Source organism: Heliangelus exortis, chromosome 3 (assembly GCF_036169615.1).
Source record: "Heliangelus exortis chromosome 3, bHelExo1.hap1, whole genome shotgun sequence".
Taxonomy (NCBI): domain Eukaryota; kingdom Metazoa; phylum Chordata; class Aves; order Apodiformes; family Trochilidae; genus Heliangelus; species Heliangelus exortis.
The window spans coordinates 86,436,849-86,449,977 of NC_092424.1; the positions used below are offsets into that span (position 1 = coordinate 86,436,849).

Genomic DNA, 13,129 nt, shown 5'->3' on the forward strand with positions numbered 1-13,129 from the left:
AAAATACCCACCCATAGACTAGAGGGACCCTTACGAACAAAAAGTCCGCTGCCCTTTGAGCATGCATAGTGAAATTTTTTAACACTCCCTTTAAATTGCAACGAAGAACTGGTTAACCAATCACGTATACGAGTGACAGAATATACCAAAAGATAGTTCTCGCGTGTTTAAGGGTACTAAAGTAGCCCTTGTGTTCCGGGAAGGTGAGCTCTGTGGGATCCCACCCTGATCCCTTTTCTGCGCAGAACTGGAAATTAAAGGAAATATCTCGAGTCTGTGTGGATCGGTTTATTACACACAGGGTGACCTGGCCCCGCTTTCAGGACAACACTGTTACAAAGTAACAAGTAAAATGTTGGAAATGCTTGATATTTATCTTCTCCCTTTCTCCAGACCCCCTCTTTCCTCTGCCTGCCGCCCCGTCAGCAGGGTACCTCAGGCTCCGAGCATTTCCCTGCCTCTGCCTGCCGGCCCCGGGACGGGTAGGACAGGCGAACCCCAAGCGGGAGCAGGGCGGTCCCGCCCAGCCACACCTAGCAGAGTCCCCTCGCTGCGGCCCATGCCGTGCGGGGCGGGGTAGAACTCACCTTGAGGCCCCTGTCCCCCCACCATCCGCCCGTGCGCTCGGTAGCCGGGCAGTTCCGAACCCCCCGTGATAAGTGGGTGGGCTCCGGGCAGCAGCGGCTGCCGCCTCTCCTCACTTTACCCCTCCAGCCGCACCTCTTTCGCTTTACAACGAGCGCGTTTACAACGCCTTTTCGCTTTACAATGATAGTGTCCGCCTGGCGGGCCCCTAGCTACCAGCCCTTCGCTGTGCCCCATGGCTGGACGTGCCAAAGCGTTGCAGGAGCCACTGGCTGACAGTTAAAGCGAAAGCTGTCACCCACAGACAAATGACGTCACACTCCGGCCGCGCTGCGCAGTTGTTAAGCACGGTCTCCATGGTGACGTAATGCCCGCCCCCTTTAAAGGCTCCGCCTCGGGAGGGGGGGGGCAGGCTGTTGTGACGGAAGCAAAGATGGCGGCGGCCACCTCTGAGCTGATGACGGGATGGTGCCTCTTCGGCCTGGCGCTGCTGGTGAGAGGCGGCTCTTTGTCGTCCGGGTCTCGGCCTGCCCGCCCGGCTGCCGCAGTCACACACCCCTTCCCCTCCCTGGGGATAGCAGCCTCCCCGCTTTCCCCTCTGCTCCTCCTTACTCGGTCCTTCGCTGTTCCAGCTCTGTGCCTCCCCCCGGCCTTCTCGCTCGGCCTGTTCCCCCTCGGCAGCTCCTGTGGTGGTGGAGCCGTCGGGTAAAGCAGAGTCTGAGGGTGTGGGGCTGTCCTGCTTCCCCGCCTGGGTGATCAGCGCTGCTTGTTTGTGTGCGCAGCCGGCTTCGTGTGCGAGCGCTGCTGTTGCGGCAGCGGAGGCTCAAAGAGTGAATTGTGTGTGGTGAACATAACACTGATTCCTAATGGCTCAGGTGAAAGGTGTGTTGGTGCAGTGCCAGTAGTCAGGGCCAAGATATGGGTTCGAACTTCATTACCTGCTTTCTGACATTCTTATTACACAACTCATAAGTATCTTTCCCTGTGTATTTCAGGCTATTCTAATTTTCTGCTGGGTTTATGTGCGCAAGTATCAAAGTCGGCGGGAAAGTGAAGTTATTTCTACCATAACTGCTATCTTTGCGTTGGCAGTTGCTCTTATCTCATCAGCACTACTACCAGTGGACATCTTTCTGGTTTCATATATGAAAAATCAAAATGGTACATTTAAGGTATGGACTTAAAAATGCTAATTGCCCCTTCAGAAGAAGGACTTGTATTGAAAGAGAATGTTCTTGCTTCTGTCGATGCTAATACCTGTTTTAGTCCCTTAGTTGTTTGTGTTTAGTTTTGTTTGTTTTTGGTTTTTTTGAAAGCTGGAAACTAGTGATGGGAATGCAATACTGAGCTCTGCTTGTTTGAATTGTATTTCAGTTTTCACTTCTGTTATTTATTTTTATTATTGTAATAATTTCTGAATGCTCGTTTCTTCTACTGTGCTAAAGGGAGTATGTGTACCATCCATGCTTATAATGTAGAGCCTGAGTTACTGATCACTTTTTTAAAGAGGCAAAGCTGGAAAAAACATGAGGGAGGGGCATACAGTAGTATATTTTGGCTGATACCCACTGAACTGCTGTTTTTATAAACTTAAGCTGTGAGGGGTTGCTGTGTAAAATGAGCTCTTAATGAGATGAGTACTCGCTGTAGTCTGCTCTAAGCATTGTTGTAAGTATGAGTTCTTTCCCATACTTAAAGCACTGACTTTTTTACTTTTCCCAGAGTATTCTTGAAGCAGTGACCCAGTGTTATGGTGAGGACATGACCATTAAAAACATGCTAAATGGGAACATATTAATTATTTGAACAACAAGTTAGCTTGGAGCCTGCTTGGCTGTAGTAAGAGATGATCCCATAACAAATGAGAAGCAGATGGTAAATGCCTGCACACTAGAATCAAAGACTTTGTTGCCCTCCATCCCTACTTCTAAAGGACAGCCTGAGTCCTGCCAGATCCTTGATGATGCTTCAGAACAAGCTTGCTGCCAATACTGTGCCTTTAGGCTGATATTTATGCAAATGCAAGTCACAAGAAGCCTTTAGATTTGAACTTTGATGTGACTTTTATTGTGTTAATCTATTCAGTGTTGCCACTGAGTGATACAGCTATTGTTAAAAGTTTGTGTCTTCAGACCTTGTTTGTTCAGAATTGAAATAGATTAGAAGATGAAAGAGTAATTTCATATGTCATGATACTAGCAGTTCAATGTGAATAATATTAAGTATTAAGAAGTATGTGGAGCCTGACTAGCTAGAGAAATAATGATATAACTAGGCCTAGCTGAAAGATGTTCACCTGTTGGCCACTCAACAGAATTTCTTGTTGCAAAGGAGACCTATTTTGTTAATGTATGTGTTCCCTGACTTAAAAAACAAACCTGTGAGTAGAAGGTCAAAAAGTGCTCATGTAGTCACTACAGTCTTACTTAAGTATGATAAATGAAAGGAAAATTACTGTGTTTAAAATACTTCTTGAGTTAGACTTCTTTCTTAATGGCCTTGTGCTGTGATAAGGTGAGTCGAGTAGGTTATTTTTAAATATTGTACCTGAAAGCAAGCTTTCAGGCTTGTGATAGGGCTTTTATTTCTTCAAAGTATCTTTGCCTATACTTTCGAAGGATTTTGGTCCTGCTTAGTGCCTATTGTTTATAGATACTGCTGATAACTGTTGAAATAAAATTGTTCCATACTGCCTTGCAGAAGTTAAAAGGTTGCCAGTGCCTTAATATGAGATTTTGGTGGATTTTTAAAGCTTTTAACATTGTTCTGTGTAACATGTGCTGCTTTTCTGCTACTGCTTCACAAGAAGTACAGACTGTATCAGTTTCACCATATTTCTAAGAGACTACTGCCCTTCCTCTGGACCATTCTTCCAAACTTAGAACCTCCAAGGCCCTGTGTCTGATGCTAGGGTCTGAAGAGCTATGACCCTGCCAAGAATCCTTAGTTGTTTTGGATAGCCAAAGTGAGTTAAGTCTTTGCCAAATTGTTCTTCTTGGTGAATTTTTGAGGCAGAGCCAGGTAGCAGATGTGGATTTTTTTCTCCGTAGGTAAAACATTAGTTCATAGAAAAACCTGCCAACTGGCAACTTTATTCCCTGGCAACTCACAAAATCGTTGTGTAGCCCAGCAGTGACTGTAGAGATGTCCCATTTAACACAAAGGAATGAAATTCATGGCCATGGACCAAAAAGTGGAGAAGGTAAAAAATCAGATTAACTTGTGCTGTCTTTGTTTGAGGAAGTTATCTGCGTAGTTTGAATAATACATATTTGAAATATGTTAGCATAAGTCACTAACTGGATACCATTGCTGTGACAAAGAAGATTGCTCGATGATTATGATTGCTCAATGATTATGGGGAGGGGGAAGCTCATAACTGATTTTTTCAATGTAATTAGAAATAATTTTTGGGAAGCTTTGCTTTGGCTTAAGCACTTAAGTAAATGGAAGTATCTTAAACTGCCTTTTTTGTATCCTTATTTACATAGTAACATTGTACTAATTAATTTACTCTTTATGCTTCTAATTGTATTTAAATTTCTTGAATCCTTCAACATGACTTGTGATAAGGAATAATTAAGAGTAATATCTCAATGTAGACCATCATACTTAGAGAACAAATCCTTGCAACTTACTGATTCCCTTGCCTATAATACAATGCATTGCTGCAAGGATTTTAAAGGTGACATGATGTATGCTTGCTGAATTCCATGGAACAGAACAAAGTACAGCAGAAGTGCTTGAATTCTGCCGATCTTAAGAGAATTTGTGGTCACATTTCCTTACATCTTAAACTGCTGTTGAAGGCATTAATGAATTCTAGCTCTGTAATCTGTTGTGCTTCTGAGGTATTTTCTGTATATATTGCAAGCTTGGGCTGTAATGGATAGAGAAGAAAACAGACTAGATCCAGGAGCTGTCTAGAGGAGATCTCGACTGAGTCCTGGATGTGCTTGTACCATGAATTCTTATGCCTATCAATTGGATACAGTAGCAGTGCTGCCAAGAATGTCAGAGCTCTGACGTTGATTAGGTAGCTGTGCTGCTTGCTTTTGAGCTGCTGTCACTAGCTCTTGAAACAGCTCAGGTGAACTGGTTACTGCTTCTGAGCTGCCAAGGGTGTGTGCATATGGATGATTTTTCAGTGAGAATAAGGATTTGTTTAAATGTAGGCCTTCAGCAGTCAAATGAAAGCTGACAGAGGAGACACACTATAAAATTGGCTTTCATTATATATTATTCTTGTGTGGAGTAATGCAAAGTTTGTAAGTTCACACATTTTTATACAATGGTGAAGTGTGTGCATCTTTGCATTTTTTACATCTTTTAGGTAAGATAACTTACCTGTTTTAATATTCTGTATGTATATTTCCAGGTATATTACTCTGGTCCTGTACACTATTTTAGCAACAAAATGAGAAGCAACTGCGAAGTTTAGAAGTTCTACTTCCTAGTATAAATATTATCAATAGTTTTTGGAGTTGGAGGATAAACAGCTTTTTGGCAGTTAAGCCCTTTTGTATTTCAATTGATAGCTACCTCTTCCTGTAAAGTATCTGTACCATTCAAACTTCATGTGTTACTGTTGCTTTTCTTTGTTATTCTTGGGCAGTGTAAGTTTTGAATGTCTCCTTAGCTCACAGGAGAGACCTTTTACTTGGGAGTAAATAGTGCCACCTCTTCAGTTTTGGCTTTCCCTTAGGCATGATTAAAAGCAATGCCTAAGGGCATTTCTTAGTTTCGAACACTATGCAATTTAAACACTCCAATATTCTCTGTTTATATTAACTTATTACAATCAAATTCTTTCATGGTGTATTTTCATACAAATGCCTAGAAAGTTTTCATTTGAGATGCTGTTATGCTTGAACCTGACAGTCTTTGCAAATTTGGCTTATTGTGTACCTGACAGATACTTGACATAAGCTGTTGCTTCGGTCCCTTCTACTAAAATACCTTTTCCCTTCCTTTTTGCTAATTAGATGACAAAATCAATGTGTAACTTTCTACTGAAATTCTGGTTGGATGATAATTTATTTCAAACATTGAACTTAATGTAAAGTGGCTTACTGGAAATGTTAATATAGTAACATGAAGGAAGGTAGTGCTGATTTTCTGAGATAAAAATGTAGTGTTTATGGTATGCCATCAAACCCCATATTTCATGGGAGTTTAGGCAGGCTGCCAATGATGATTACAAAACACTTCCCTTCCTTAAACTTCACCTTCCTCTCCTGAAGAAGAAAAAAGGTATGGGACTGAAAACTTGACTTTAGCCTTCTGACTGGGTACAATTACCAGTAGAGCTAGGGTTTTATTTTGACTTCCATTCTCTAAACAGTTTCCCAGGACTAAGTAGCACAGTTCTGGAAAATATCAACTTTTTCTATTGTTCAAAGAAAGTATATCAATGTTATCATATTTCGACACTGTAGGGTCTGAACACTAGCATGCACAGATGGGTCTCCTGTAGTTCTGTGGTAAGATTTGATATATACTTTCCCCCTACTTTCTGTTAAGAATTATGGCTTCTTGATAAGTGTATGACTTCTTTATTAGGAACTTCAGGACAACAGTCTGCCCTTTGGTGTTATGTAAAGAGCTTCACTGCTTAAGTCAGGAAGTCAAGACTTGCATAGAGTTACTGTCTAAGCTATACTGGTCTGCATAGTATTCAATAATCTAATTTTTTTTTTCTAATATCTGGGTTAGGGTACTATTTTCTAAAGCTAATTTGAGTGTTGATGACAATAAACTTGTCAGCTACAACTGAGTGCAATAAAAAGCTATTTGCCATTCTTGTGTTAAGTTTTAGTCAGAGCTATCCTGTAATAGGAGTGCTCTGAGCTCTGCACACTGTGTCCAGTTCTGTGGTCCACAATACGAGACAAACATGGAGCTGTTAGAGCATGGCTACAGAAATGGTCAGAGTGGGGGAAAAATCTCAAGTGAGCACAGGCTGAGAGAGCTGGGCTGCTTTGGGCTGGGGAAGAGAACATTCCTCGGAGACCTTGGAACAGCCTTTCAATATATGAAGAGGGCTTCTAAGAAAGATAGAGAAAAATTTTACACCAGGGCCTGCAGTGACACATTAAGATATAACAGTTTTAAACGATAAGGGTAAATTTAGACTGGAATTTTTTTTTTTTTTTTTAATGGTGAGGGTGGCAAGACGCTGGGACAGGTTGCCCAGAGGAGTTGTGGATGCCCCCTCTCTGTATGTGTTCAAGGCCTGGTTGGATAAGGCTTTGAGCAACCTGGTCTAATGGAAAGTGTCAGTGCCCATAACAAGGGGGATTTGGAGCTTGATTTTTCAGTTCTATTGCAACCCAAATTATTCTATCATGATCTTAAGACACCCTGCTATCAAGATACTGGGGGTATTAGCATAATATACTACTCAATGTTCTTTTTCATCTGTAAAATCTTCCATCTATGAGACTGTCATATGCTTATTTCTGTATGTTCACTTGTTTGCACCTTTGTCAGCACTCTGTAGCCATTGTTTTCTGTGTTTTCTTTTATAAGTGATTCTCTTGTAGTGTTGCCAAATGCAATAGTAGCAGGAAATGAAGTATTGTCTTGAAAGAAGTGTTTACATATTACTTGTATCTAGACTCGCATGTTTGAAAAAAAATAGATGTTTTATATATTTTAAAAAGGGCCATCTGTACAGAATCTGGTTTTCTTCCTAATTCAAAGTCCTAACAAAGAAAATTCTGTGTATCAAATTTTACTCTATCCTTTCTTGTGAGTTGCATTTGGAAGACATTTACCTTGATTATCTGGCCCTTCTAGAATGTGTTCCCATAATCCAGTCTGTGGTACTATTTCTGTGACTAAATTCTGTAATGTGGATAAGAGGCTCAAGTGGGAATTACTAAAAGAGCAGCCTCAAAATCCCAATGTCATCCTTAATGATACAAACTAGTACTTTTTAAATTGAGAGATATTGACCTCAAAATGAGTGGATCCTTGACTTGATTGGGTCCCTCTGTGTATTTTCTGGAGAGCTGCAAAGCACATGAAAACTTGTTAATTATAAAATTAAATCCAATGCTTCCAGCTGTTGAGCTGAGCAACCCATGCAGCTTTGTTCTCCATGTAGTCTTTTCTAATGTATCATGCTGCTGGCAAGCCTATCATATATTGGGTTTTATAAAAAACTCATCCTGAGGATGGCTTTGTTCATGCAAGGACTTTAGTTTAAAACTTAGCAGTCTACTGAAGTGCTTGAAGTCCAGGAAAAAAGGGCTGGAACTGCAAATAACCTTCAGTTGTCTTTCACAAAACATTTTGCAATGCTCTTGAGATTGAGCTTCAGACTCAGTAATTGCATTTTTGTAAAAAAAGTATTTAGAGTGCCACTAAATGCTAAACACTGAATAAAAGTAAATGTACTAAAATGTGAGATGCAAAAAAATGACTAATTTTATTTCAATTGTGCATTGACAATATTATGTATGGTAACTAAGGATTATTAAAATGAAAGAAAGCGGTTTTAAGTAGGAGGTTACAGCCAAAATGAGCATAAGTGTTGGGGATACTACTGCAGCATCTGTCTTGTGAAATGAAGCAATTCTTTATTTGTCTGTGTTAGGTGAATTAACTTGAACTTGAATTGGAATACTTAAAATGGGCAAACTAGGTGCCTAATGCTTTTTCTTAGGCTTTTGATATGAGTAGTTCAGTTCCATAAGAATGCACTTGAATGAAGTGTTCTGTTATTTTATTTGATGTTAAATGCTTCTTTCCTTTATTACTAGGACTGGGCTGATGCTAATGTTTCAAGACAAATTGAAGACACTGTACTTTATGGATATTACAGTAAGATTTTTAACTTCTGCTTTTAATATTTTTTTCAATTAATAGGACTTTTAAAGGCAAGATTTTTTTAGGGGTCATACTAGATTATTCTTGTTTGGTTAAACATTAATTTTACAGCTAGTGGCCTTTGAATTTTTTTACACTCAAGAGCTTCCTAAAAGTACAAGCATACTGAAGGCAATTCTGTGAAAAGCCTAATGACTTCTGTTATAGAAACTACTTTTAACATGTTTCTTATGTGTGTATTTAGAAGTCTATTAAGGGAAACGTGGTTTTAGATCAGTTAATTTTACTTGTCTTTATGAAACTTATAAAAAGTTCTACTGCTGAATTTAGTTAAGAGGCAGCTATAGGAGAGTGGTGCTTACTATGGTTTGAGTGAAATGCCTGTCCATGATATGAATGGTTTAATGATATGAACTCAGAGGTAGTTGCCTACTTTTGCTCACATTTCCCAAGACTTGAAGCTTTTTCTCTTAGAGGACTTGGGTCCTTCGCTCTTGAGTATATAATTTTTTATTTATTTATTTATTAGATCAGGAAATAACCTATTCTGAGCAGTGGTTTCTTTTTGTTAAGTTACAGACTACTTGTTGCCTGCCAGTGATGGCAACAGAAACTAGAATAGGCAGCTTGGTGTTGAGTGATATTTAAAGCCAAAAGTAGTAAAGCTTTTCTCTCCTGGAAAATTAACTTTTTAAATATTAATATTCCAGAAAGACTCTTCTCTGTAGAATAGTCGAATTGCTTTGTATTTGGTTTCTGCTCTTGTTGGGTGCTAAGGTCCTGATTAACAGCCCAAGTGTTTCACAACTCCTAATGTGGAATAGTCTTCAAATGCTTCTGTGGACCATTTTCTATAGATTTGTGAAATCCACCATTGAAAGGGATGGATGAATTTCCATAATATGTTTTGGGCTGCGTCCCTTTTTAAAGCAAGATGTCTTAGTAAATCCTCAATTAACTTTTGTAGTAGATTTGAGCTTAGACCTGAGAAATTGCTTTTGGTTTTGGCCTACTTTGGTCTACCTGAAATACTGTAGGACTCATCTTATTTCATAGCAAATCCTCCAGATGGTGGTAGAGATTTAAAGATCACTTTAAAAGTATTTTCTTTTACAATCTTCTTTGAGAAATTGATGCACATTTTTATAGCTAGAGCTACACTGAAGTGAACACTAATAGGTAACTTACTTTCAGCACTCTCCAGCATTCCTTTATAAAAACCACAACTTAATGCTCTCCTGCATCATTAGGTCTATTCCCCTGCTGCTGTTGTACAGCATAGTGAAATGAAAGCTGAGAAGGAATAAGTTAAACAACTCTTCCAGTCTTATAATAATACTCCTTTTTTTTTTTTTTCATTTGTATCCTCTTATAAAAAATTTGATCTTGGCATATTTTCTTTAATAATCAGGATGAGCAGGACTCAAGTCTTCTTTTGTACTTCATTGTTTTGGTTTTAGCTGAATATCAGTACTTTATTAATCTCTCCTTAAAATGCAATGATAACTACATATATCTTACCTGCCTCCGGTGGCTATATTGGCAACTTAGAGCATGAATAATTGGTACACCTAGGTCACTTCCCTTCAAGTCAAGTCACTTTTAATCGTGGCAAGAATTTTCAGACTGAAGTTTAACTGATGCTTTAGAATATTGAGGATTACTTCACTGCCTGTATTGCAGTTCACTGAGAAAGCTGTTAGTAAATGTAGGAAAAGCTGTGCTTTGTTTTTTACAAAGTTGTTAGTGTGATGCATAATAAGTGTGGTATGGTTTTTTTTTTTAGAAACTATGTGCCAGAACATAAATTAAAAGTCTGTATTAACACATACTGTGGTGGAGTGCTTTAACTATTCTGCTTCAAACAAGTGTGTGATGTTGACTTGAAATTTACTACTGTTTTGTATTCCTTAGCTTTCACTGGGGAAAACAATATCTTATCTTGCAGTGTTGAGGAAAAATTGTTTTAAGATATTTTTTAATATGTGGGAAAAACATATCTTGGAAAGGACACTCATCTTTTGGTTCTTCTCAGGCGAAGTGTTGGAGTATTTAACAAAGCATTGTTTTGAGCAACTTATTAGTATTGATGTTGTGTAATGCACCATTATGTAACATCTAGAAGTTCTGTGTGATGAAAGAATACTCTTGAGACTTTTGTAGTTTCTCAAAGGAATATAAGGGCCTATATTGAACTCTGATACTCTGTTTGAAATCTTCCCAGTACTTAAAGATATTTTGGTTTTTTCTACTTACTAATACTTTGTTGTTCGTAGTTGCCCTTGCATACTACTAGGACAAAGAAAGCAAGTCAAAACATGATAAAGGGAATATTTCTGTAATGCGCTTGAACTGCTACCAGGACTCAATTTCTCATACTTAAGGTGTCTTTGTATTGCTATGGTGCAAAGGAGTAGAAAGTGAGTCATTTTGACTTGAGATAAGAATTGTTCTCTGAAAAACATCTTTAAAACAAACTTCACAAAGGAGTTCTTGCTGAAGGTTCCTTAAAGTCTGTGGCAAGAATGGTTGTATTGGCTATACAGTGAATCAATTCAGTGGTAGTGCTTCAAACTTGTTTCAAAACATTTTGTATCATAAGATGGACCTCTGAGTCAGAGTAAAGAGCAGTCCTTGATGTAAAACTGAGGTCCATAGAAGTGAAATAATCAAAGCTGAAGCAGTCTGTCAGGCCATAAGGTCATAGGGGAGTTAGGGTGAAGGAAATAGCTTTGTCACTTGGTTTGTTCCTGCAAGACCTTTGAGTTTGAAGGGTAGCTTTCCAGAGAATGCATAGCCCTTTCAGTGAGCAGAACAACAGGCAATTAGGTGCTTACCCATGGGAAACTAACTTGTATGAAAGGTTCATAAGTTCTGAAAAAAAAAAAAAATTAAACTAGATCAATTGCCTGTCTTATTGATAGTAACTGATAAATATTTTGAAGTTTCTTTTGTAGTAGAATAGGAAGAACCATGTTTTACTACCTCAACTATGAGCTTAAATTAATTTTCAATTCTAACTTAAAAAAAAAAAATGCAGTGTCACTTCTAAGACTTCACCTAACTTCCTGAAAGGAATTGTTTTGCTTGGGAAAAGCAAATACAAAGTTGCTTTCAAATTCACTTTTTTGTTAGTCTTACAAAATTCCTGTACAATACAGGCTTTTCAACGGAGCAAATAGGATAACTGTTGTAACAGTGAGTGTAAGTTGGAGTTTATGCTACTGCATGTAAATAAAGTTGCCTTCAGGTTGTGTTAAATACTCTTGAAATGCACTGAAAGTCTGTATCTTGTAGAGAGCACTTTTAAGGTGAAGTTAAGGACGAAGCAGCAGCAAAGCAGTCATGGTGGATGGAAAATTCTGCAGCGAGTCTGATGCTGTATCTTGCTGCGTATGCAGATCCTGTCTCATAGTTGGTATAAAGTATGCTATTGGAGAATAAGCTTTTTAATACAAAACAGCTTTTACAGGTCAGGATTGGCTGTAAACTTCTGTTCTTTCAGTAAAGCACTTAGTGGCTTCATATCATGTCTGTAGGACAGAAAGCTGCAACTGAAGTTGGTTATGTTGCATTTTAAGTGGAGGTGACTCCCTGGCAGGCTTGTGAACTGCCTGAAGGTATTAGTTTCCAATTGGGGATTTCATAAGGTCTCCACTGAAGAACCCCCAGGGAAAACCATTAGAGCTCCACAGATCTGCTGACACAGACTCACAACTCTGACAAACAGAGCTTTAGCTGCACCTGGAACTAACTTGGCTCAGTTTTTGTAGTCAATAGTTTAAACAGTGTGAAATTTTGAAGTTAATGCTGTCTTGAAGTGGAAGTGCACTATTTGTGCTGGAAAGTGTCCTGTTTGCAGAAGCATGCTAGTGTGATTTTTATCCTCTTGCTTGGGACATCAATGGTATTTGGTGAATGATTTTGGTGTTCTAAGCCAAATTTCAAAATTGGTAGAAATTCACTTAGTCTCATAGAAGAGCTGAGGTTGGAATGGGCACTCAGGAGATTTGCAGCAGCTCATTTATTGCAGTTTTCAACTGAATTCTGAGTATCTCCAAGGATGGAGAATCTACTATGTCTTTGAGTAGCCTGTTCCAGTTTCTGACCTCAGGAAGAATAAAAGTTGTTTAAATAAAAATACCTATACTTCAGGTTGTGCTCATTGTCTTTTTGTCCTTTCCTGAGCACTACTGAGAGGTCTGTCAGTCTTCAAACCCAATACAAGTGTTTGTGCACATGGATAACATGCTCCAAAAGCATTCTTTTCTCCAGGCTGACCAGTCCTACCTCTCTTGGATGCCCCAGAGCCCTTAATTTTTGTTGCTCCTTGCTGGACTCAACCAGTATGTGTTTCAATTGTACTGGGAAGCCCAGAACTGGGCACAGTGCTCCTATTCTGTAGTGCTGGGGAGATCACATCGAGTCAAAAGGAACAGTAACTGCCTTCCTTCTGGTAGTGACAGAAGAGGCTGGAGCACCTCTCTTATGAAGACAGACTGAGAGAGTTGGGGTTATTCAGTCCGGAGAGGAGGCTGTGAGGAGACCTCATTGTAGTCTTCCAGTATCTGAAGGGGCCTACAAGAATGCTGGTGAGGGAGTTTTTAGGATGTTGGGTAGTGATAGGACTAGGGGGAATGGATTCAAACTAAAGGAAGGCAGATTTAGATTGGAAGTTGGGAAGTTCTTCACCATGAGGGTGGTGAGA

General features: G+C 39.3%; 1 protein-coding gene across 1 annotated transcript in view; it reads left to right on the forward strand.

Moving 5' to 3' along the window:
* The first annotated feature begins 937 nt into the window (after window positions 1–937).
* Window positions 938–13,129, forward strand: part of LMBRD1 (LMBR1 domain containing 1) — a 71,587-nt gene continuing 59,395 nt past the window's right edge. The window contains exons 1-3 of the mRNA XM_071741617.1: window positions 938–1,078; window positions 1,581–1,757; window positions 8,355–8,415. Of these exons, the coding sequence (XP_071597718.1) occupies window positions 953–1,078; window positions 1,581–1,757; window positions 8,355–8,415 (364 nt within the window). The 5' untranslated portion in view covers window positions 938–952. The remainder of the gene's footprint in view (window positions 1,079–1,580; window positions 1,758–8,354; window positions 8,416–13,129) is intronic.